The sequence below is a fragment of the Ruditapes philippinarum genome, unplaced genomic scaffold (assembly GCF_026571515.1).
Source record: "Ruditapes philippinarum isolate M1 unplaced genomic scaffold, ASM2657151v2 ctg3125_1_1_1_1, whole genome shotgun sequence".
Classification (NCBI taxonomy): Eukaryota; Metazoa; Mollusca; class Bivalvia; order Venerida; family Veneridae; genus Ruditapes; species Ruditapes philippinarum.
The window spans coordinates 110,056-135,609 of record NW_026854130.1 but is presented as its reverse complement, the minus strand read 5'-3'; the positions used below and the strand labels follow the sequence as shown (position 1 = coordinate 135,609).

Here is a 25,554-nt window from a genome sequence, read left to right as displayed (position 1 = left end):
TCTTGTGAGATAGTGATTTAGCTTTTTGAAGTATTGTAACGTGTACCGAGGGAATGTATACCGTCTATCTAATAAATTTTTCTTTGAGCTACTTCACGTTTGAATAGATACAAATGATTATGAAATTATCATATAATTATCATACATAATCAGCTTGAATTAATACTCCGAATTACACTATTAAACTAAAATATATTGTCGCAGTATAAACAAATAATAGTTAAGTAGCACTAAAATTGTTTCAGTAAACGATAGTTTTAATTAAAAATCAGTATATTATGAAAATATATAAACGGTACATTATTTCGGATGTTGAGGTTTTAACTTGCCTCTTTTTATACAAAGTGTAAATGATAGGCTTTTGTTTGAGGAGGGCAGACCTAGAAGATAATTCTGTGGATATAATGTCATGATCTGAAATAAAAGTATGAGATTTATGTTGTTACCAAAAGTGTTGTTTGGCATGAGAAATTAATCAAGAATATTGTCGTTTCGCGTACTTTCATTGACCATTTATGCAAAGTTATGATAATTAATGATGCTTAGAAAGTTATCATTATGTACACAGGACATGTGTTTAAGGTATTAGGACCCTAATGGGCACTATCAGAAACTAAAAAATTGACATCATAGGTCAGATGTATACCTTAAAGTACACCTGTATGCAAAATTTAAACAAAGTTTACCGTACGGAAATCAAGTTATGGCCACTTTTCTGAACTCATGCTAGGATGTTATGAGGGCCCTTTTTTAGAAATGCGGAACCTTTAAATAATCTGCAATAACATTCTAATGAAAAATGTTTTCCCATTAATTTTTGGTAAGAAACAAATAGTACCATTCAGCTAACAATCCACATAAGCAAAATTATGGTTTCTACTTAAAATTTATGAAATCTGTATAAAAATGTTACCCTACCCCACCCATTTTTACCACATGTCTGACCATTTTTCTACTTAGGAAGCCTAATTTAAAAAAATCTTAAAATTTACCCAAATGAGTGCCTGTTTTCAAAGTTTCCCTAAATTTTTAAAAAGGTATATTGGTTGATCTTGTAAAATATGAAATACTTTTACCGTATAGTTTTGATTTTATTACACTTTGGAAATATCAGGTACATTATTTATTACTAGATTTAGCATAATGTAGCCAATAAATACCTATATAAATTAAAAAATCTAAATTAAACAATTTTTTCTTTCCAAATGGGACATGAGAGATACATAAAAAATGTTAAAAGAAAAAAAGAAAGAAAAAAAAAAGTTGACCTTTTGGGGATTGAACCCACGGCCCCTCATTTTCACTGTAGTTAACAGTAGTTCTAGCCTATTTGAATACTCTTCAAAGTGGAGGTAATGCATTAGGGTGCTAATACCTTAAGCCTACATTAAGATATGGTGCATGCTAAGAAGTATGTTTAGAGTCCGAAAAATCGCCAAAATTAACTATTAAGCATATTAAATAACGTGCAAGTTCAAGGGGTTTTTCAAATTCTTAAATATTATTCTTTATATTTAACATCTTCTCGACACTTTTCGACACCAGTATGAATATACAGAACGGATACTGTATTCTTGTCTATTCTTTAAATGATTCTTATCTTTGTCAAACATATATTTAGTCAAAATTATACCAAACATACTTTGTTTTGCGATGGATGTTTAAGACAGACTATACGCATCCATGAGTAAAATATTTTAATCACAGAAATTTATTGAAATATATAAAATTCTTACTAAATATGTCTTATTTGAATTAAAGAATGAATAAACTATATGCGGGAAGCGTCGTTTTACGAATTCTTCATTCTAATACATGTGCATTCCTCACAAATAAATCAGAATTGAAATTTTCACATACAAAAAGTATAAAAATATGTGTGAAAATCATGTTCGTACGAAAAATTTAATGTCTAACATTTCTTGCCACTCTTTACAAGGAAAGGGCGAATAGCATATTTTAAAAAATGACAGGACATAAAAAAGATTATCCGTGCTAAACGTTTAGTATTTTTACTAAATAATCTGGCACTGATATGCGCTTATTCCTTTTACATTAATGTTCCCATCTATTAAAAAGATACATTTTATATACAGCAATAAGATTGCAATTACTTAATAATGTTGAGAGCATTATCGTTCTGCATAATATTTTTAACAATAATATCTTTAAACAAAAAAGTGTCTTTGAAAAAGAAACTTGACCGAACTAGAACTTTTTTTCCATATCGTATCTTAGCAAATATTAAAATAGAATCATAATGATTATGATATTTAGCCTATTACTGAATTGTACCTTTAAATTTTGGCTCACACAAAATTTTTCAAGTAGAAACAAAATGTTAAGTCTGAAGTAAATTTTTTTACAAGTAAAGAAGAAGTTAATACGAACTACAAACAAAACAATTTGTTTCGTAATCATGTTGTTTATCTCAGTTGAATTTTATGTCATGTTATTCTTTTATTTCTATGACATTGTATAATTGTGAATGTCATTTTAGCTCAAAGAAAACCGCCTCTGTGGTCGAGAGGTTAGAATCGATGACTTTTAATCCATTTATCTCTCTGGCGTGGGTTCGAAGCTTAAGTAGTTTAGCACGGAGAAAGGTAATGTAGTACTTGTGGAACTCTCCAGGAAACTACCCGCCTATATGACTGATATACTGTTTGGAAAAGGCGTAAAATGAAACAAAAGGCTCAAAGAAAATTATTTAAAAAATAGAAGTTTATTCAACTCGAAATTTGAATAGAAAGTTTATGGCAACGTTTTCTTGATATGAAATACTCGACAGATTTGCAACACCTTCGGAAAAAACGAAATCAAAACCTAACATCCTATAAAAACCGAAAGAAAGCTTTCCATTCTAAAATACTTTGACAAACATTTATTATAAACAAACCATTCAGGCGTTAGCGGTTATACCGGCTCGACACGGCGAGCCGGTATTACGTTAGGATTTTATTGAGAAACAACCTAAAACTCCGAATCCATCCAAAAATTTAATCGAAGCTTGGCTTCCAGCTTTCAACAAAATTTATCTGTCAGAGCTGGAATCCAAAATTACTTAGGTAATCAAATTTAATCTCACATAGCGTCAAAAAAAACTTCAATTTTCACGCCATTTTTAAAAAGCAGCAAGTATTGCTTAAAGCGCAAAGATATAATGATGATTTAAATTTTTTTTATGAATTCTTTCCAATAAATCATATTACATTGACTTTTGATTTAGCGATTTCACCTGTTTGCTCTGTAGTAAGTCTTCGTTTGGTAAATTAACATAAGTGTACATTTGGTTCTGTGCATTTTTTCTTTTTTTCCGGTCATTTTAACCTTTCCGGTATTTAGGGTGGGGGAAAAATCCCGGGATCCGGGACGGCCGGGATCCGGGATAGTATTAGATATATAGGGAAGAGGAATAAACTATATTTGTGTTGATTATTTTCGTTGAATCTTTGTACAGGAGATGATCATTATACCAAGCCCTCTTACAATATAATTCCCTTTTATGCTCACTATGAACAAAGTTGTGCTCTGGTGAGCATAAACAGGAATTGGGATCCCTATTTATCTGTTGTTCCTATTGTGTAGTTTAGTTTCTCTATGAAACCAAAGACTGCACATGAACCACACTTCAGGAGTCCTCTTTCATAGTTGTTCATATTGTTATACACATAGGTCAAGGACACGTCTTATATAGAAACAAATACGCACACCTTTATACCTTATTAATGCCTAAACCTTAAATATTTGGCGTGTGGTATTGCCTTGTTGACCACTTTAAAATTGTGTTCATGTATCTACATCATATCCATTTTTATTCAAATGCTCAGGGAAAAAATGTTTAAGTCTTATTGATATAAACGTCAATGCCTCCAGCTTTAATATTGAATATGTACCAATGCCTTGACAACTTGTACAAATCAAATGTTAATCATGCCCCATGAATCTAAATTCGCACACACCCAAGAGAGTTCTTCAGTAAGATATTCCTGCATAGGGCGTGTGTCTGTCACTCATTCCTGTACTAAATAACATATTACAACTTAACTTCGTATAAAGAGACATCTTTATGAATTCTACCTATCTAACATTTTTTGGTCAAGATCAACAGGCCATATAGTAAATGTACATAGACATAGGGCCTACATTCTATCTTTTTACATGCATCTCCATATATACTCATATTCCTCTTTGTTAAACTGAGAGAACTGGCTTCCATAACTTTATATGTCACTTTTATTTTGATGTTCGCTGAACTGTCTTTTTTTTCATTTATAACACCCCTGGAAAAAAAATTACGAAGCGAGTCGCTACTAGCTTTTTTAAAAGCTAACCTTGTATAAATACTATTGTAGAGAGTTCGTTTTCGAGCTCCTTTAGATCAATAATAAATTAGACGCGCACATGTCAGAAAACTCCTTTACATTATTTTACTAAATTTACAATGGCAAATCAGATTCCGAGATTTCAGATTCTAATTTTAAATTGACCAATGAATCTTCTACATATATTCAGCTCTTCCCTGTAAATTTTACAGATGAGATTCCATATCATTTTGTAATTTAGACTGACCAATAGAAGCTCTCCTTATATTCAGTTCTGTTTATTTTACAGGGAATCATATGAATTTAGACAGACCTTCGACCGGAAATAAGCACAATTTTCGTTGATATATACAATACCTTACACAAAGAGAATATTGGTAGATACAAATAACACATATGAAATCTCGAATCTCATTGGCCATTTTATAATAAAATGTAAAGGATACTTCTTTTAAAATGACGTTTTAAGGATAAATCTAAACTGATTTTAAATGGCCTTCGGCTCTGTCTGAAACATGACGTCTGTTTGTTATTTCAATTTTGTAAAACGATATCTTTAACTAAATGCTTACCTAAATTAAAAACTACATTTTTGTCTTCAAATTTTAAAAATAAAACAAAAAAACTGCATCGTAAAACCCAAAATTGCTAAGAACCTTTCTAACAAAAGATCAACAATTTTTGTGATTTGGATTATTTTAGATTTATTCATATTTAGATTTACAATTTCTAATCAGAACTTACGTTATAATGTAATATTTTGAAAGGAAAACCTACCAAGTTAACCATAAGTAAAATCTTTCTGTGTAGTTTTTCTAAACCGATAAATTTGTGAAAATCTTCCGGTTAATTTTACAAGAACACGTTATTTGGAAAAGTGAAAAAGTTAGATAACCTGGATATAAAGAATGCATAAGTAAAGGGTGGTTGTTGATTCATGTTATACAGGGCAACATCTCTTTTCTGTAACGTTGTTGGAGTCAATGCTTGTCAAAAGTACTACATGTTATACACCTGCCTAATATAACTAGTATGTAATTTTTAAAAAATGTACTTTAAATCTTCAGGAGAAGATATTAAGCCAGAAGTTGTTGTAAAGCTTATTACGTGAAAGCGTTTAAAAGCAAAATACCTTAGCCATTTTCTAATTCTCTACTCGACCTCGTAGAATACGTCATAATTGAACAGATGTTGCTATAAATATGAAGGTAAACAAATATGAACAAGAAAGGTTGCCCTATCCCCACCGACCGTCAACACAAACCAACACAGCTTCACCGGCAAAACACACACAAATAATCGCAATTGAACTTAATTGATATGTGAAAACATCCAACCACAAATATAAGTTATAAGATGACAAACAAGATGCATATAACAGTATATCAAGGAAAGAATGGATAATAATATGCAGGAAATTTGCAGAATTGCTTAAGGTGTAGAAACTCATTTTGACAGTGAAAAGGCAAAAAATTGTTGACGCGGCATCTATGCCAGTAAGGATGTTGATTTCGGCGTTGCTTCAAAAGTGGAAAAAAATTGGCTGTATTTGCTGATAAATAAAAGTCACTAAGAAACAAATTAACAATAATTGAATATTTAAAGATTATGCTTATTTTGGTGATGGTAGTACATATTATTATGATAGTAAAATCGAAACTGCAATAAAGTGAGAAAATGATAGTATAATTACCAGAAGTTTCATCATGAAAATGTTCTACTAAATTGTACAATATAAATTCCTGCATATTTGTCACATATTTGTAAAGCGTATGTCCGAACCAATTTGCATTGAAGTATACGAAGGAAATTGTGATAAGAAATAGTACTTTTCAAACCTCAAATTAAAACTATGATTATCATAGCAAACGAATCTCAAATCATCAACAAATGAAGGTTATATCCGTCTGATAAAACTAAATGTCAATTGGAATGATTGACCAGGCATGTTAACATGAAAGTGCATTGTTCATTGATAGTGTGGTGGTGGTGGTGCTGTTAGTTTTCACTTCGGATAACGACAGTAAGTCACATTGAATTCACCAGAGAACAGTTCGATCACCACATCGTACCTAAGTAGGCTGTCAACCAATTTACCAGTACTAGTTGCTTTCACTTTTGCAAGGAACTGAACTTTCTTTGTATGCTAGAGCAGAGGTACAGTGCGAATGACCGTTGAAAGGATTTCATGATCAATCACAATGAAAGTGGCCTGCGCCGTCCGGGAATCGAACCCGGGTCGCCAATTCACAGTCCAACGCCCTACCTATTGAGCTAACCGGACGGCTCTCCCCGATAATGTTTAATTATATGGCTTGTTCTTTGCAAATGCAAACAGTGTTGTATATAGTTCGTTATAGAAATTATATGACAACCGTCTTGCTATTACATGTTGCAAATATTATATTTTACCAAAGTTTCATAGCATTGTGATTTTGCAGAAAGGTCTAGTGTTTGCACATCAATGGATGACAAACAATAGGTGGGAAATTAAATTTAGATATCACATTTAATACCTGATTTACAGATACTGCTCATTGTAAGCCAAATTGTTCCTTACTTATTTTTTATTCTTTTCAGAGTTAATACGGAGATATGGCTAAATAGCCGTACGAAAAAAAAAAGTTCTAAGCAGACCGATAACTAATTTGCCAACGGTAGCTAAACAAATAAACTTAGAGAATTAAGCAGCATTGATATATTTGTAGTGTAGGATTGTAATCTTGTAAGCTTGAATTATCCTTGTCATTATAAAATCTGCCACAATTCAACATATTAAAAGAACCTAAAAAAAATAATTGTCAGAAAAATTAAAGAAAGAGAAAACGCAATGATAAACATTTGCATTACACTATGTACAGGCATGTACTTATTCTTAATGGTTTAATAGAATTTAATGATTCCTCCATAGAAGTAAGGTGAAGATTGATTATTAAGCATAATCATTAAATTTCATCCAACACATAAACACTCTTAAAGGGTCCCATAAATTGTTCAGAGGGAATTCTGATAAATATTGTAAAAGAAAAAAACCAGAAAGCCAATAATGTAACTATGGCTTACTACATTTTATTGTTTACTAATCATGCAATGAGATATACATTTAAAGATAACTGGGCGATAACTATATTGAAGGTGTTAACATCATTATGCAAAACTATTTCCCGTACCTTATATTCCGGATAAACATGAATTGGATATATACATATTCATTCCAGCACAGAATTTTGAGTTTCAGTGTAAAAATCGGTCTTTGATAATATTTAGCAAATTTATTTGCTGTACCCCATTCCGCAGTTTAAATTATGTCAGATAAAGGGGTTCCTTTATAAAAAGCATTTGAAGTTGATGCTGATCTTGTACTATGAGGTTTGAATATGTCAACAGTGCCTGCTTCCATCATTGTTTATTTAATGCATCGTGCTTTTGTCTCTTTAGAAACCTGTTTTACTGTGGAAATAATAAGTGTCCCATCTATTTTGAAATGTTCACTTCTAGCGATATATTCATAAAAGTTATCATAATACATAAATTCTTTTTTAATTTATAGGGCCGTAAAATAACCGGTTCTAAACTGGAAACTGGTCTGGACTGTTTCAAAAGAGTTGATATTTGAATGGAAATGTTCTCATCCACTCTTGAAATGTAATTTTTAATTGTCGCTACTATAATCCCGAACCCTTTGGAATCTTTGAGTCGTAACAAGTAAAAACATCATGCACAATTTACATGATAATGACATAAAGAACGTAGTATCAATCTTTTTTAAGTAATTTAGAATTCTTATGTTTGTTTTTTTGTATCGTGGCTGTGGTGGTTTCTCATTCAAAATATATTTCCTAACACGTAATGTTATTTCGTTTTCAACGAGTAATTCTCACAAAATTACTCACACAGAAACGCGCTGTGTTTATTTCAGATTAACTCAGATTTTGCCTTGCTAGTGTCAATAAACAAAAAAATGATAATATCATTTCTATATATAGTATCAAAGGGCTTAGCTTCCCGTCAACAGAAACTTGACCTTATTTAACATGAGTTGCACTGTTTCTTGTGCTTTTTCTTCAGGACTGTATGATAATGTTATGAGCGTCTCTTGGCATACCTTGCATTCGCATTTGGGAGAATCAAACATGTACCTTTTATCAATCTCATGAAAATTTCCCACCACGTCTGGGTAGGCCAAATTGGTGCTATCAAAATTGCTTTTCCGTGGTCTCATACTATCTTTTGATGGATGCGTGCTATCAGGCTGAAAGGTGGAAATATGTGATAATGAATTATCACATATCTTAAATGTGAATGCATCTACAGCATTTAAAGATGGATCGGGATATCGAGATACTTACGTTTTAAGTTTTGCAATTAATCCTGATACAAATAAATCAAATGTTATGCTCTGGTTATATTTACGGATTTTATACAATAATCCTTATTCTAAAGACTACTTTGTATCATCATTTCATGTTCTTTTTGAAAGTTTGTCAGCGTGTTTGTTCGATACGCCGGCAATATATACTTCCGTTAACATAACATTTCTTTCAATGCACCAGAACCATATTCTTCGTTTAATATTGTCAACATGTTGTATTGTCCGTATAAAATTTGACATGAATATTTTCAAATGATTAACAAAAGTGCATAAGCCAATTTCACATGCTTTCATTTCTAAAATGTTTTTATGAATTTTCCATGTGACCAGAAACAGTTAGATTTTTAACCGTTTGTTTCTTTGAATGCCCCAATTATTATTTCAATGAAGCGTCCGTGTGTATGACAGTATTCGGATCTGGCGACAAAATATTTTTAAAACCGTTCTGTTTATTTTCTATTCAACAGAGTAAGGTTGTATGTATTGTCTGCGGTACACTTATGAAACTGGCGAAATTCCCCTTTTGAATTTTTAATTCATTCTTTTTAATTTTTTCAAGGGTTCGGATATATAGTGGTGCATGTTGAACTACCGGCTCAGCTTGCGTAAGTTTCACAATAAGTTAAGCAAAGACGCGAATAGTGGTTCGTTTGGAGTTTAGTAGTTTCGAACAAAGGGAGATTATATCTTCCACCTTTTCAAATGTAAACTTAACTTTCATGGATTCAGAACACAGTATGAAGCTTTGAACACGGTTCTAGCACCGACTTTTTCTGATTTACTGTTAATCCGAGTTTTCCGTTAACTGACCAGTTTCATTCGCATTACACATACATGACTGATAACAACCTCATTCTAGCCAAGACTCAGCTAACATGACCTAATGATAAGCTAACACAGGTTTCAGAATCTTTGTTGCAATTTCAATGACTGAATGAATACCCCATAACTTATGCTGTAAGTTGATATTTTATATAATTGAAGTAGAATCGGAAATAACGGCGGTCCTGTTCTTTCATTCTTATGGAGTAAAAGCATCTGACAGGTCAACAGAGGCCATAAAATAATCTTTTCTCATAGCGTTAATTGCAGATCTTAGAGATTCCATTTCAAAATGACGTTTTTCTATATATAACTCACTGAACTGTTTAAGGTCCAAAATCATTCTTGCACAATCATCATTTTTTTAGGTCTTATAAAATTGTATTGTATGGATTCATTATCTAAATCAATTCTCGCTTTCTCCATAACTCCAATTTAAAAAAAAAAACCTTATTAAGTTTCTTTTTCTCTCGGTAGTAGATCTACAGTTATTAGGTTTAGGAATAATTGTTTGTTTTGGAGTTTCATTAAGTTCAACTGAGACACCTCGGATGTTATTAAAAATTTTCTGTCGTGTTTTGGACACTGATAAATATTTGTGCTAATATTTATTTTTTCCACCCCATTTTCCACTTCTTTGATTTTGCTGGCGATGCTGTGTTGTATTCTAAGCTCAGCTAAGTTTCGTGCAGGGTATGCCGGAATTCTTTGGGATACTTTTGTGTTTTTTGAAGTTTTCAAATCCCCTCCGATTTTACGATTAACAGGTTGCCTTGTAGATGTGATGTTAGTATTTGTCTCCTTAAGATGTTGTATTTCTCCAAAAATGTTTGGTTGCTGATAAAGGTTGCCTACACGATGGTCTGTATGATGACAAAATATCCTTTTTTATTTTTTATTCAATTTGCACATCGTTCGATAGATTAATTCCGTACGCTAAAATCTAAACGCTTTATGATCTCGTGCCTCTGATGCAGGACCTTTCCCTTTAAGATTTCGCGTTAATTTTAGGGTGGAACAAATGTACATGTATAACTCACTTTGTTATCCGATGCATGAACAAAATGCATTAATGCCACTTGCCAATATTTATTTCAGAAGACAGATTGTTTTATATCGTGTTTTTTTTTGTTGTTTCTTTGAGAAATGATTTGTGCAAACAAAAGGCCAAAGGTTATCTTGTACATCATGATGTTAACATTAAATAGTAAGCACAAGTTAAAACGGTGACATTTTATATAAATGCCATTTGTATTGTTACTAATGTACTGATAAATCATACATTCGACAACAAATAGCTTCGAAATTTATTTCCTTTTGCAGAATTAAAGGGAAATTTGAAAGGAAGGACGCGCAAAGAAATGGCAGAAATGCTTGGATTGCCTCAATTTTACAGCAGTAAGAATTAAGAAGCATTCATGTGATATAGATAGTGTTGTAGGAGCGATTATGTTTACTAAGCATTTTAGTTTTAATCTCTATGACAGCTACAATCAACTAATGATAACCTTAAAACTTGATAATATCTATTTCCGAACTTTTTATTTATTTATTTTTAGAAAAATTACAAGGCAAAAGTGTATATTGCATTATTATCATAATGTGAACGTTAGATAGTAAAAACAATGCTAAACACTGATATTTGATATAGATGACATGAATGGTGCTACGTACTTATGTACTGTTAATTCCGGATTTGCTGATATTTTTACAGGATTTAAAGGATATATGGACAATAATGCCCACAAAGAATTGACAGAAACGTTTGAATCGCCCGAAGAAGACCGCGGTAAGACTTAAAAAAGCATTTCATTTCGTTTTAATATGGTGTTGTAGAAGCGATTACACCGCCTCCGTGGTCGAAGGGTTAGAGTCGATGATTTCTAATCCAGTTACCTCTCTGGCTTGGGTTCGATCCCCAGGAGATGCTTTGGTAGTTTAGCGCGGAGGAAGGTAGTCTTGTACTGGTGTTACTCTCCAGGAACGATGATAAGGAAACTTCCCGCCTATATGACTGAAATACTGTTTGGAAAAGGCGTAAAATGAAACAAACAAACAAAGTAGAAGCGATTACATAAGCTTTTTGGTTCTAATCTTTATGACAGCTGTATACTATCAATTAAAGTGAACCTTACAACATATCATTTAAAGAGATAGTAACTCTACTTGTATCTATTTATGTTATTTTGATTTAATAAATAGAAACGCATCTTATAATTTTTTGAGATACTAGTTATTGTATTAGGTAACGAGAATAAATCGAACCATATAGCATCTATGAAATTGTTATAATTTGCATTTAGAACGTGTCAGATTTAAATTCGTTTAAAAGTGTATTTAAGCTTAAGGAATAAAGCTTTATACTGAAGATAGATAAGTCCAAAATAACTTAAAATGAAAATTTTTTGACTAAGGTATATCAACAAATAATTGAAACATTAAAACACTATTCCCCTAGCGCAGTTACTCGAGATAAGTAAATCATTGTACGGTCAAGTATGAAAGAATATGTTAACTATACAGTTTTGACTGGTATTATTATCATCAATATGTTCTGTTCTATTTCGCTGACGTTAAACCATTATTAGTGTCCAACTTTATATGCCATCCAATGAAAACGCTGTATTTCTTAAAAATGCTGTGCGTTAATTGTAATAAAAGAACAAAAAAATCTGGAAACAAAGTGATCCCTCGGAAGCATTAATCACAACAAAATAACAAGGCAACTGCAGACTCGGTTTGATTGAGTCTGTACATGAGGGATAATGAATACCTGCAACATCTATCACGCCCCCTAGCACCGGCTTGAGCGGTACTCAATTCTCAACACTCAATAGTGCTGGCATCAATGATCCCGAAGGACCAGAAAAATATAACAACACTGAAGTGAAGTACGGGGCAACTTTTTACATCTGCCACACAGCACTTGACACCTGCTGTTGTGAAGTATAAAAATCTGGAAACAAAGTGATTCCTCGGAAGCATTAATCACAACAAAATAAAAAGAGAACTGCAGACTCGGTTTGATTCAGTCTGTTGATGAGGGATAATGAATACGTGCAACATCCCTCAAGCCCTCTAGCACCGGCTTGAGCTGTACTCAATTCTCATGCCTCAATAGTGCTGGCATCAATGATCCCGAAGGACTAGAAAAATATAACAACACTAAAGTGAAGTACGGGACAATTTTTTTAAGCTGCCACACAGCACTAGACACCTGCTGTTGTGAAGATACTATATCAAATACCGTTCATAGTCGACTTTTTTCATACTGGTTCATAGACCCGCGTTTGTAAAAATCGTCATTTGCATAAATTTGCACATATGCTTTTGTGGGCCGCTTTTGAATATTAATTAATAAAAAATGATGTCAAAAGGTCAACTTACATTAATTTTGCATTTAGTGATAAAGGATACACATGTTTAGATTTAAATCCACGTCTTGGCGATAAGATACTGCACGTGTAAAAGTAAAAACCAATACAAAAAGTAAATTCATATTTTTGTTCTGAATGTAGGAAGTGTTTAAATTAATTTGTAATTAAGAGGAAAGTCATTGTGTCTATTCACTTTTTTTTCGGTAGACAGAATGTGAAAGTACATACTGCCTTTGGAAAATACGTTTCGTGACCTCGTGTTAACACATGACATTAAGTGTATTCATGTATAAAAGATATTAGCTACTAAGTGTCATTTGTCTTCATCACACTGGCCATAGCTTTCGCAGAAGCGGTGGGTCTACCGGTGCGGCGATTGAGATTTCGTCGCAGAAGCGGTGGAAAAATATGGCTGTCGGATAGTTTTTTGTTGGTGTCGGTAAGTTTATGACTTATTTGTACGTTATGTTTTTATGTTCTACTGATAACACCTAGTGAGACTGGAGCCCACATATGTACTCTTCCAACTTATTACACGCATAGGGTGCAAATCATGACCAGTTATGCAAACACTTCTGTACAGTTTGACGAGGAGACGCCACTTTTGCCTAATTTTGTTTATAACACTTCATATGTACTCAAAACTACCCCTAGATACACTGGCATCGCATCGTATGTATGATAATTACACAAAACAACCATATTTTGGAACTTTTGGAAATTGATATTACTATTTTAATAAAAGAATTGACAAACATTGATTACAACGCAGACGGCGGTGGATTCGATTGCAACGCAGTGCGGTGGGCCCGATATCATTTATGTCTTTTTTTGAACGTTAAAGTCACCGACACTTAGGAGTTGAGCTCCAAACACCTAAAAATACAAATGAAATATATATTTGTTAATCCTAACACATATAGTTGTTATATATTTATATATATCAATGAAAGTAAATATACGCTTTTTTGCATCATGTACCTTATAAATATGTTTTTATAAAACAATCCCTGTTTTAGATACTAGTTTAACATATTGGGGTGTATGTTAACTATGAAGTGCTTAAATGGTAATTTTAACTTATAAATTGAATTAAAAAATACTTAAAGTTTGTATTTTCTTTACAAACTATGCATTCATTTAACTTATAAAATGTCTTGATAAATTAAATTCCAGTTTGGACACTAGTTCAACATATTGAAGTATATGTTAACTATATATAGCTTTAACTCGTATATTGAATTTAATCTTTCAATTTAACAAATCAAAATGTTTTTGTAGTTTAACACACAAGAGTCATCATTAACTATGTATTACTAACACATTGGTCATAAATATATTTTGAACTTTATTTTTACTTATGAACAGTTTGTGATAAAATTTTAATACATTGATAAGATGAGATGAGATGAGATCTGTTGATAGTGACACTAACTTAAGCTTTATTGCTTTATCTATTTTCTTATTTTATTTATTTCATTTTTTTAATATAACTTTACATGTTAACATTAAATTATATCAAATTTTTATTTAACGTGTACAAAGCTATAAATAGGCTGCATGTAATATAAAAAATTATAGAATGCATTTTGAAATAAAATATTACAATATACCTGACAAAAAAAGGTAGACGAAAATGTTGTTTATTGGCCTATGAGCGAATTGCACATGCACGCGTTCAAATTATCGTATATTTTTGTTTGTAAATTGTAATTGTAATCTTAAAGTCAGAATTTAAATTGTCGCTCTTTCGTTTTCGTTGCTTTTCACGGTCTGTCGTTCCTCCTTTGGTTGGACAGTTTGGTGGTTTTTTGCTGTCCAACTTTGTGTCATCTATTATTATAACGTTTGCTACAATTGTTTTCTATATGAAAGCGTATTTGAAGTTTCTGATTAATCTTTTGATTATATCATAATCTATTCTTAGACAATAAAGACGTCTGGCTCTGCCAGACATTATCAATCAAATTTCTATGTTTGTATTTTAACTCTACTGAGGATGACACAAATTAACAAGGAGGAACATGTACCGTGGTAAAAGTAAAACATAAATACATTTCCAAACTTTTCATGAAAATATACATGAATATTGAGGCCTTAAAACCTAATAATTGTATATTTATTAATTCCAGCCCATATTCTTATCATATATTTCAATAAAACTTACATTTATGCTGTTTTGAAGAAAAAGTAAATATTTATACGTCAAAAATATACACAAAATAAAAAAATGTGTTAGAAAAAAATCGCACATCCCTCAAATCACCTTCCAATTGATTCTATTTCCAATATTTTCGCATTATACTTTTGTCAACAGGTGACACGAGTCATCTATTAAACATATATAACTGGTACTTATTATAACTTTTCATCATATTTTTCTATTTCAGAAATATCAAACTTCATCTTCAATATACAAACACACTATGAGAAAAAATTTAAACTATCGCCGATTTATTTATTTACAAAATATTTCAACAAATTCAAGCGTGGCACTCAGCTCTATCGTATTTAAATGCGGTGCGCTATGAATGTGAGCCGAATGACTCCGATTATAGCAAGGTAGTTTAAAGCTCATTTATATACAGCATATCTGAGAGTCATTTTGTTTTCAAAAAAGCGTATATTTACTTTCATTGATATATATAACAACTATATGTGTTAGGATTAACAAATATATATTTCATTTGTATTTAAGGCGTTTGGAGCTCAACTCCTAAGTATCTGTGACTTTAACGTTAAAAAAAGACATAAATGATATCGGGCCCACCGCACTGCGTTGCAATCGAATCCACTGCCGTCTGCGTTGTAATCAATTTTTGTCAATTCTTTAATTTAAATGGTAATATCAATTTCCAAAAGTTCCAAAATATGTTTTTTTTTGTGTAATTATCATACATACGATGCGATGCCAGTGTATCTAGGGGTAGTTTTGAGTACATATGTAGTGTTATAAACAAAATTAGGCAAAAGTGGCGTCCCCTCGTCAAACTGTACAGAAGTGTTTGCATAACTGGTCATGATTTGCACCCCATACGTGTAATAAGTTGGAAGAGTACATATGTGGGCTCCAGTCTCACTAGGTGTTATCAGTAGAACATAAAAACATAACGTACAAATAAGTCATAAACTTACCGACACCAACAAAAAACTATCCGACAGCCATATTTTTCCACCGCTTCTGCGACGAAATCTCCATCGCCGCACCGGTAGACCCACCGCTTCTGCGAAAGCTATGGCCAGTGTTTACATGTAACTCATTAAAAATGTTTATTGAAAATAAATGTTTTCATATCCAGCAAATAAAAACTCAGCCATATTATGCCGTCTTCCATAATCATTATACCCAACTGAAATATATACATAGTTTGAGTGATACAGCTTTTCTAAAATATATGTTGGTATGTGTATTAGTTTGTTTGTTAGTAAATAAACATTGAATGTTATCTTTACGTTCTCTTTTTTAAGCACATAAATTACTTCGATTATCCTTATAATTACGTACAGATATTTATAAGTTTCACTGCAATGATGCTATTAAATAATATTGTATCATTATTTGGGGACCTTTTCTGCTGAAAATCTGTCAGAGTTAAATCGTATACATACATATACATGCACAGTGCTTAACCGGAGAGCGGGTATTACTTACCCGCATCCCCACATGCCCATTTTTTGGCTCATTATTGTCTGGGGTTTACATATTGTGTCGACAGAGAAAGCTACGCCCCTCGTACAAACTCGTGATTCGATGCTTTGTAACTTGATGACAAAGTGCTGAATAACATAACATAAATAATCATTTAATGATTCCGATTTAACCAGAAAGTCTGCAATCACCTAGATTTTATTTCATGCTTTCCAGTGTTTAATTGTAATATATCAGAATATTATATTCCGATAAACCACTAGTGAAATTTATAAAATATAATTTTCACTGTAGCCGAACTATATCTGAATGCGGATGAAAAAAAACAACATAACTAAATGGAATAACAGAAAGAAATAAATGCCGTCATACGTAAATTTTGTTTCTTTAGGAAAAGAAAGTCGATGTCATCATACATCATGTTAAAAAAACAGAACTATATTTCAAAATTGATGACGCGACGTCATGATGTGATGACGTCACAAAAGAGAATGCGTCACGTTACGCGGCAAAATCAGTAATAAGATACTTAAAATCACTTAAAAAGCATGAAATAAAAGAAAATTTATTTGTTTTACATATAAGATTGAAATATATTTCATTCGTGAACACCAGCTATTATATTTAATACGCCACTCGTGAAAATATTGCATCTGGTGTTCACTCAGTGAAATTATATTTCAATCTTACATGCAAAACAAACAAATATCCTCTATGTAATATTGCGCGTTGCATAACAAGTGAGCATTTAACATTGCACAAACTGAATAACAACATGATAAGGTTAAAGCAACAACAGCAACGTTAAATACTTATATGTCTTTTTAAGATCTTTTTCTGATGTTTTTATATTGTTCTAGATATTGTAATAGAAATGATTTTAAGGTAAAATGAACTGAATAATTCCCTCGAGTTGAAAACTTATAACACGATATATAACGACTATCTATTGAAACCAGTATTGCAAAAGCATGTAAACAATCATGTATCTTATCAATAATTTATCATTTGGAAGAGTACCTTGTAAACGCCCCCTAGCAACGTCTTGATCAGAATTCAACATCTAGCATGAAATTTAACATTTAAACATCCGCAAATGAATGTGTTATTACGACATTTATGAAATCTTCAATGTAATACACAATCGCCATTCTATGACACGGAGCTTTTGGTTCCCGAGTAATAAAAGTGTTTGCCCCAAAGAGAAAGCAATCGGTCAAACTACTTAAAATGGATTTTTATATAGCATTGGGATTATAAAGCATCAATTTAACAGATAAGCTGTCAAAAGACAAAATTTATAAAGCAGACAACATATTCTAACACTACTTCAGTCAATGCTTTTAAAGGTTTAGATTAAGCATTCTTAAAATGTAGACAATACTTTTAGAAATGAAATTTATGTACTTAAGATGTTTTTGAAATCTAAAGAAATTCTCATTTAAAACAGGCACAATAGCCTATTCTGATTGGCTGTGACTACAAAAAGGATTGGAGCACCACACTAAATACCGTATTCCGGTATATACCGGACAAGGCGCTTGAATGATAAAATGCTAAAATCTTGTCTTTTTACCCAACGGAATGAACTTTAACAGGTCTTAGTCATCTTTTCACACCGAATCAAGTACGATAATCAAGGAAAAATGTAAAATTCGGCGAAAAAAACGATATTTGTCTATTTTGTGATCATGATTTCTGCAAGCGTCTAGAGGTACTGCTCCAATCCTGTATTGAGCTAAATCCATTCTGATGTGTTTACTTTAGTATGTCTAACTCTTTTTCTACTTACAGTTGTAATGAACACCATTTCGAAGATTGTTGATTCTGAAACATTTTACTTTGACAGCGCCGTTTAAAGTCTTTAGCTTTCCGATATTGCAGAAATATTTATCCATATCGCCACATAATAACAAATATAAGTACCCGAGTTAATTTGATGACAAATGATTTAACATATTTATTTTCAAATATTGCAAAAATACTTGAAATCGTGTCAGGTACATGGATTTCAGGAAACAATAAGGCCTTGCTAACCTTGGTAATTGATTATCTGACCTTGAAAAAAAGTAAAATTGTCATTTTAAAGGAGAGGGCAGATAACTGTTAAACAAGACCGGCGATCTTTATTTATTTATTTGCTTAATTTTTTCTATCTTAAGTTTGTAATGCAAATTGTACATCAACTCTATTCAGTAGTTTTCACTCTTCTATCTATATGTAAACTTGGCAAACATTTTTAAGCACAAAATCTTGAAATTATGGATATATTTCTGCTTACTTACTTCGACTTAAAAGGTATTAACAGAGCAATGGATAATAGTTTCAACATTTAATCTTCATCTAAAAGTTCCGAACTATGTCTTTCGCACAACCGGTATCATGGCGGTTCAAGTGTCAAAGATGTTGTCATAAAACGTTTGAAAACGGTTTTCGCGTTACCGAAGTGGTTTGCATTTACCTGTAATTACCCATGCATTTTGATACCATTAAAATTCTATTAACTTTTAAACAATCAAGAAATGTTTTTTCACATTTTCTCTCATGAACTGACTCAATCAATTCAAATCTTTACACACTTATTGATTTCCTTGCTTCTTTTGGGATCCACACTTTTTTATATTCTTATACTTTAACATCTGGTGTATTGTGGCGCTTGACAGATGTAAATAGTTTCCCGCATTCATTTCAGTGTTATTATATTGATTCCAGCACATTTGGTGTTGGAAATTGAATACCGATTTAATTGGTGCTACAGATGATGCACATTAACATTATCTCTTATGAACAGACTCAATCGAACGAAGTCTCCAGTTCATTGCTTCCGAGGGATCTCCCTTTTTCAAGGTTTATCCTTTGAATTGTTGAATTACCAAATATGAAAAGTGTATGCATTACTTTTTTCCAAAGTGTTTTTCCCCCAGTCTTTAAACAAGTAAAGCAAAGAATTGTAAAGAACCAACACCATAAATTTTGCTGAATTGAATCAAACTATTATTACAATAGCTTTACAACACTCTGCAAGACGGACTTGAGATACCATTTTAGAACATAAGTATCTGATACATAACAAGGCTTAAAATTGCTTTACAGTAAAGAAAAAATGAAACCCCAATATGTTATCTAATCAAGTAACAAAATGCATTATTTCATACATAATTTTGTTCGTTCACGCATATATCTAAATTAGAATATCAATATTCACGAAAACGAAATAGTTAAATGTTGAATAAGAATAGTCATCATAATTTTTTACTAATCCACCGATATAATTTTAGCCAAAATAGCCGAATGTACTTTCTGACTACAAGTAAATACTTCTTGCAGATGATATAAAGTTGAATAAGCTCACAAAAATCAATTGAATACAAAATGAAAAGAAGTTTGTTATTTCCAAAAGATTCAACGGAAATAAATAATAGATATTGATATGTTTTTCAATATGATTGTAAAACACAAAAACAATATGGGTGTTGATTGAATTAGTGAATACGCAGCAATAGATTGACAACTGATTTATAGAATGTTAAGCAATACACTTTTATGCATTTGTGAGTTTGTTCTTAAACGCATTTTTTTGTTGGAATATCGTATCTTTACTTACAAAACAAAAAAATAGTTAAACATTTCACTGCTCTGATTATTCCCTGCGGTCTGGAGACCACAGGGTATTGGTACGCGTTTAACTTTTGAGGCATGGAGGAGCACGTGACCTGTTTTCGGTACATGGAGGAGCATGTGATCTGTAAACTGTACATGATTGGTTAATTGACCTTTTCGAAAACCTTGCTAAATACCGTTTGCCGATACGTTACGGATTTACCTTGAACTACACCTAATTAAGAACAAAAAACTATTACATGATATTTCTAATTTTCTATAAATATTTTACCGTTTAGGTTGCAAAAACTTGAATGATGTGTTTGAAAATTATCACTGTTTCTTTAAAATCTATCTCAAATTTTACAAATACTGAAAATCTACAAATTTTAAATTAAAATATTCGTAGTGGCATCTGCCATAATGAATAGAGATATTTTCTGCGGAAACTTGTGTGTTTACTTACTTTTTTTTGCTCGGAATTATTTATAAAATGGTAGGCCTATTTAATCATTTTCCTAAAAAGAAATAATTGTTTTATCTTCGGCCTTCTCCGGTCTTCAACGGTCACCACTTTTCAAAGACCTTCTTCTATATTGATCGATTATTGTTAACTATATTCCTGATACAAACGTTTATTAATAGTTAAATGAAATATCTTTATATCATTTAAAATGTTCCCCGCAGGAAACTATTTTACTTGTTATGGTATTGCAAAACTTTCATTTGCGGTTAACAGCAACTGTTCACTTAAATAATCCAGCTAAAATGATGGAATATCGGTATGCTTCATCCGTAATATAAAATCGATGTCAGTCACAAAATAACACTTGCTGTTAGAGTGATTAACATTTTCATGTTTTGTTTGTTTGTTGGTGTTTTTTGCGTTTTCTTCTTAAACGCATATTTTTTCAGAGGGAATATCGTATCATAACTAAAATATTAAAAAAATTACACTGCTTTCATTATTATGACTTTGCAAAACTTTCATTCGAGCTGAACGGTGGAGTGTTCGACGACATTATCTTAACTAAACATTTTGAAAAAAGATACAAGTTAAAAAATATTTCCATGAAGTTAATACTTTAAAAATAAGAAAGAACAATCATAAAACATTACAGTTACTGTATTTCAATTTCATGTTCATCTGCTCACAAATATATACAATTAATTTCATTTTAATTTATTTCAGAAATTGAGGAGCTCAAAAGAGGTAAGAAACAAACTTTATATTTGTAGTTGCATCAAGTTTCTTCTTAGTGATTTATAGATGTGGCCAGGTAGAACTTATGTTTAAGTATGAATTACTGCTTGAGAAAGGGAGTGTAAAGTTGAGGATAAAATCACAATAGCAAAATATTATTTTATCTTGTAATACAATTAAAAAACACTGCATAAACTACCATTGCAATAATGAGCTGAAAAAATTATTTTGTTTCATTTTACATAATTCACTGGCACATGTTATTAACATTTATATCTGATTCCATTTAAAAACTATACCTTCTTGATTCATTTAGCTATGTTTAAAATGTTGGCTAGAATAACTTTAAAGATTGAGCGTGAACTTCGTGCGATTTGTTTACAACTTGATCGTTTTATCACAGTACACAGTTACTACAGCCATTAATAGCTTCAAAATATGGCGACCCCAATATGCAATCAAGTATTTAGAACAAATATTTGATGATACCTGATTTTTTTTACGAACATATATTCTTCACCTTTTTAAATAAACATTATAATACTTGTTTGTTTCTCTGTGTAACTGTTCGTGTTTATATAGAAAAAAATCCATTTAAATAAAAAGTAAATGAAGCAACATTTATAAAACATTGCGTTGCTCCGGGTAGTACTTAGCGTCTTTGATATAGCCACATAACATCTGAAATTATAGTTTACGTATAATGCAAATGTGTTCATGATGCTAACTTGTTAAATACAGCCCGCATAGTTTGTTAGTCCTCTCACATCAAATACAGAAAAATACAGTTCCAGCGAAAACCTCCATATTTTCTGATCACCACTCAAACACATGCTTTCCAAAATCTAGGTAAATAATGTTTAAAATGTCAAATACGTATTTTATTGCGTCTGTAGATAAGATACAAAGCTGAAGATGCAGTCAATTAGTATTAATGCAGCTGACCTCCGGAATATAGCAGACTAACTGCCGTCTTGCTAATATTTCAAAATCCCCCACAAAATCATTATATATAGTTGAAAGAAATCGAAATGACACTTCAAAATGTTTAAATTTTAACATTATTGCTTTGAGAACAAACAGTTTGCTTTTCCAACAACGGGAAATACCTTCTTTTGTTATACCCCGGAATCCTGTCATCTGGTTTTTTTCTTGTATCACGTGATCGTCAAATCATTATCGAGACCTGTACTCCGGAACGCACGGAATCCGGGATTTTATCAAACATAAAGGATTACGAATAACTGCTTTTGTTTTTATATTTGTAGTAATTCATGGCACTAAAATTGTAATTGATAAATTATATCATATATATGACGACCAATTCATCGATTTAACATTTAGCTTGAATATGGTATGTGCCTACTCAATGACGAAAACTGATAAACGATCCCGGCCATGACCACTGTTGTGACACGTGACCGCGGTAAATGAATTATCTTCTCCTATTTATATTGCCTACTGCGTTCAACATTCTTTCTTGAATTAAGGTGACATAAATGATGGATTTATACAATAAACCTAACTAGATCAGTATTTACTGCTTACTGGAAATTTTTTAAATTTTGTTTTCATTTTATAACATGGAGGTCGGTGGCTTATAAATGCTTACTTTTAAATAATGATATCAGAATTAAGCATGAAAGTTTGTTTTATTAACTTGATGACGCTGTCGTTGTCTGTTGCATAAACTAATTTAATTCGGATCAATGGTAAAACGAGTCCGTTCGGCTTACTTTTGAAATATTTATTATATGGTTCCTTGCCTTGATTTATACACTGGTGTTAAATTAGGGAACATGGTTGTCTTCAAAGAAGAATAAAGTTATTTGCTTGTTTAGATTTACTTGATACAATTTCTTGTTTTGACGGTGTCTTGAATGGCAATTTTTTCATATCTATATAAAATCAACCCAAACAACAACAAAACGAAGATAATGGACAACACCTTAGAATTTGCATTGGTCACTAAGCAGCTGCTGTTCATCTGTGATAATAAAAAAAATCCTCTTAAAATTTTTGCACAGTTTTTTTTGCATCAAGTAATTTTTTTTTTATTACTAAGTGCAAACTTTCTGGACGTGTCCTTCAAACTGAGAATAAATGGAAATCAGCGATGTGTAACGGAAGGTTGCTTCACGGGCGTGACCACGCGATTATTTACAAACCTATTATATTTATTGAAATGCGTTTTAAATGCCTGAAATATTATCAAATATGACAATGCTCATACGCAAAAGTTTAGAAAAGGAAGCAGGATATATCGTTTTAATATAACCTATATCTTTTGATCAAGATAAGGATTTTTTGACTGCAGAAATAAGAAAGAAAATGATGTTCTAATGATTGAACTAAGGAAATTATTTTGCGAAAGGATCATAAAATATAAAGCACAAACACATTTTTAAACGAGTAATGCAGAATATTCCAAGGCTTTTTCATAAAACTGACTTATTCAGACAATAACAACACTTAACACAGTAAACCAACAGGCAAATACACGCATTTTATGCCGACGTTAACTTAACCGATCGCTAGCAAATTGTAATCTCTTTAACCCCAGTCACACTAGAGCTTACGATTACTTGCGACCACCGGCGACTTGTAAAACTGACGATCATCAGCGATTGTCTGCGACCGAAACCATTTTTTGCACACATAAATTTACTTTTGCGAGTATCGTAAGACAAGTCATCATTGACAATCGCACGACAGGTCATAAGTAAACGTACGATGGTCTCAAGATTGCCTGGGATTACTTACGACTACCCGTGACATAACATGCGATCGCCTACAACTTGTCGTACGACCATCACACGATTACTAAAGACTACTTAAGATTATCAATGACTAGTGGCAATTTGTAAAGACTGTCGTAAGATTGTCACACTTCCGATCGACCATCGTGCGACAGCCTTAAGACCTTATAAGATCACTAGCGACCTGTTTGATCGCAAGGAGGTTTTTGTGCAAGCTCAAAATCCTCTCTACGACTGAAATTGGTCGTGGGACCTAAATAAGATAACCTGCGACTGTCAAAGATCATCGATGACCGTCGTAAGACGTTTTAAAGATTGTCCGCGACCAGAGGTCACTGGTGATCGTGAACTGGTCTTCACTGGTCGTAAGCTCTAATGTGACTGGGGCTTTAAACCCCAGTCACACTAGAGCTTACGATTACTTGCGACCACCGGCGACTTGTAAAACTGACGATCATCAGCGATTGTCTGCGACCAAAACCATTTTTGCAAAGATAAATTTACTTTTGCGAGTATCGTAAGACAAGTCATCATTGACAATCGCACGACAGGCCATAACGTACCATGGTTTTTTTATGGGTTTTTCCCCATAATGACTAAGCCGATAAACTTTTATTCACACTGGCATCTGTATAAGTGAAAATATATTTAAAAGAAAGAATTGTTTTGAATTCATAAGTCCAAAATTTACATCAAAGAACAAAAGCTTTAAATGAATGTCAAATCTACATAAACAAAGAAATATTTTTTGCATATATATAGTTTGGAATGAATGCATGTAATGAACTTTGCATGAAGAAGTATACACTGAACAAAAGTTCTAACCGATCACCCTGAGTTTTCGCTTTTATATGAAAAAGAATAATACCAATAGATCCGACTTTTATTTTATTTCGAAGAGAATGAACATATTGAGAATAATAAAATTATAAAGTTTTCTATTTAAATAATACTTTATCGATATTTAAAAAAAATTATTTTTATGAACAGCCACTCACCTGTCTGATAGAGGCTCCAGCATTCAACATTCCAACTGCTACGGCAAGATCCTGCATCGACATTCGTGCCATATTTTATGTTTTTCACTTAAAAAGTTAACAAGGATTTATGCAATGTAAAATTTAATACTCACCACGCTCTGCACGAACATTTCGTGCCAAAATGTGTAAACCGCGCCCTGTCTCCCGCGTGAGTGCATTGAACCGTATTAAATAATTTTTCTTTTCACAAATCGGTAGAAAATGACACAAAAATCACATCTGCAAAATTTTATAAGGATCTATTGGCTCGTTATAAAATAATCCAAATTTAAAAAGTGATCGGTTAGAACTTTTGTTAAGTGTAGATTTTAGTTATGTGATTTTAGTTTATATGCCAAATCAAAATACTCATGACATGAAAAGATGTATTAATAGTTCCACGAATTTCATTTTTAAATGTGCAAAT

General features: G+C 32.1%; 1 protein-coding gene across 1 annotated transcript in view; it reads left to right on the top strand.

Moving 5' to 3' along the window:
* The first annotated feature begins 10,880 nt into the window (after positions 1 to 10,880).
* LOC132739040 (uncharacterized) overlaps positions 10,881 to 25,554 on the top strand; it is a 58,169-nt gene continuing 43,495 nt past the window's right edge. Inside the window, exons 1-2 of the mRNA XM_060726688.1 lie at positions 10,881 to 10,917; positions 11,234 to 11,308. Of these exons, the coding sequence (XP_060582671.1) occupies positions 10,881 to 10,917; positions 11,234 to 11,308 (112 nt within the window). The remainder of the gene's footprint in view (positions 10,918 to 11,233; positions 11,309 to 25,554) is intronic.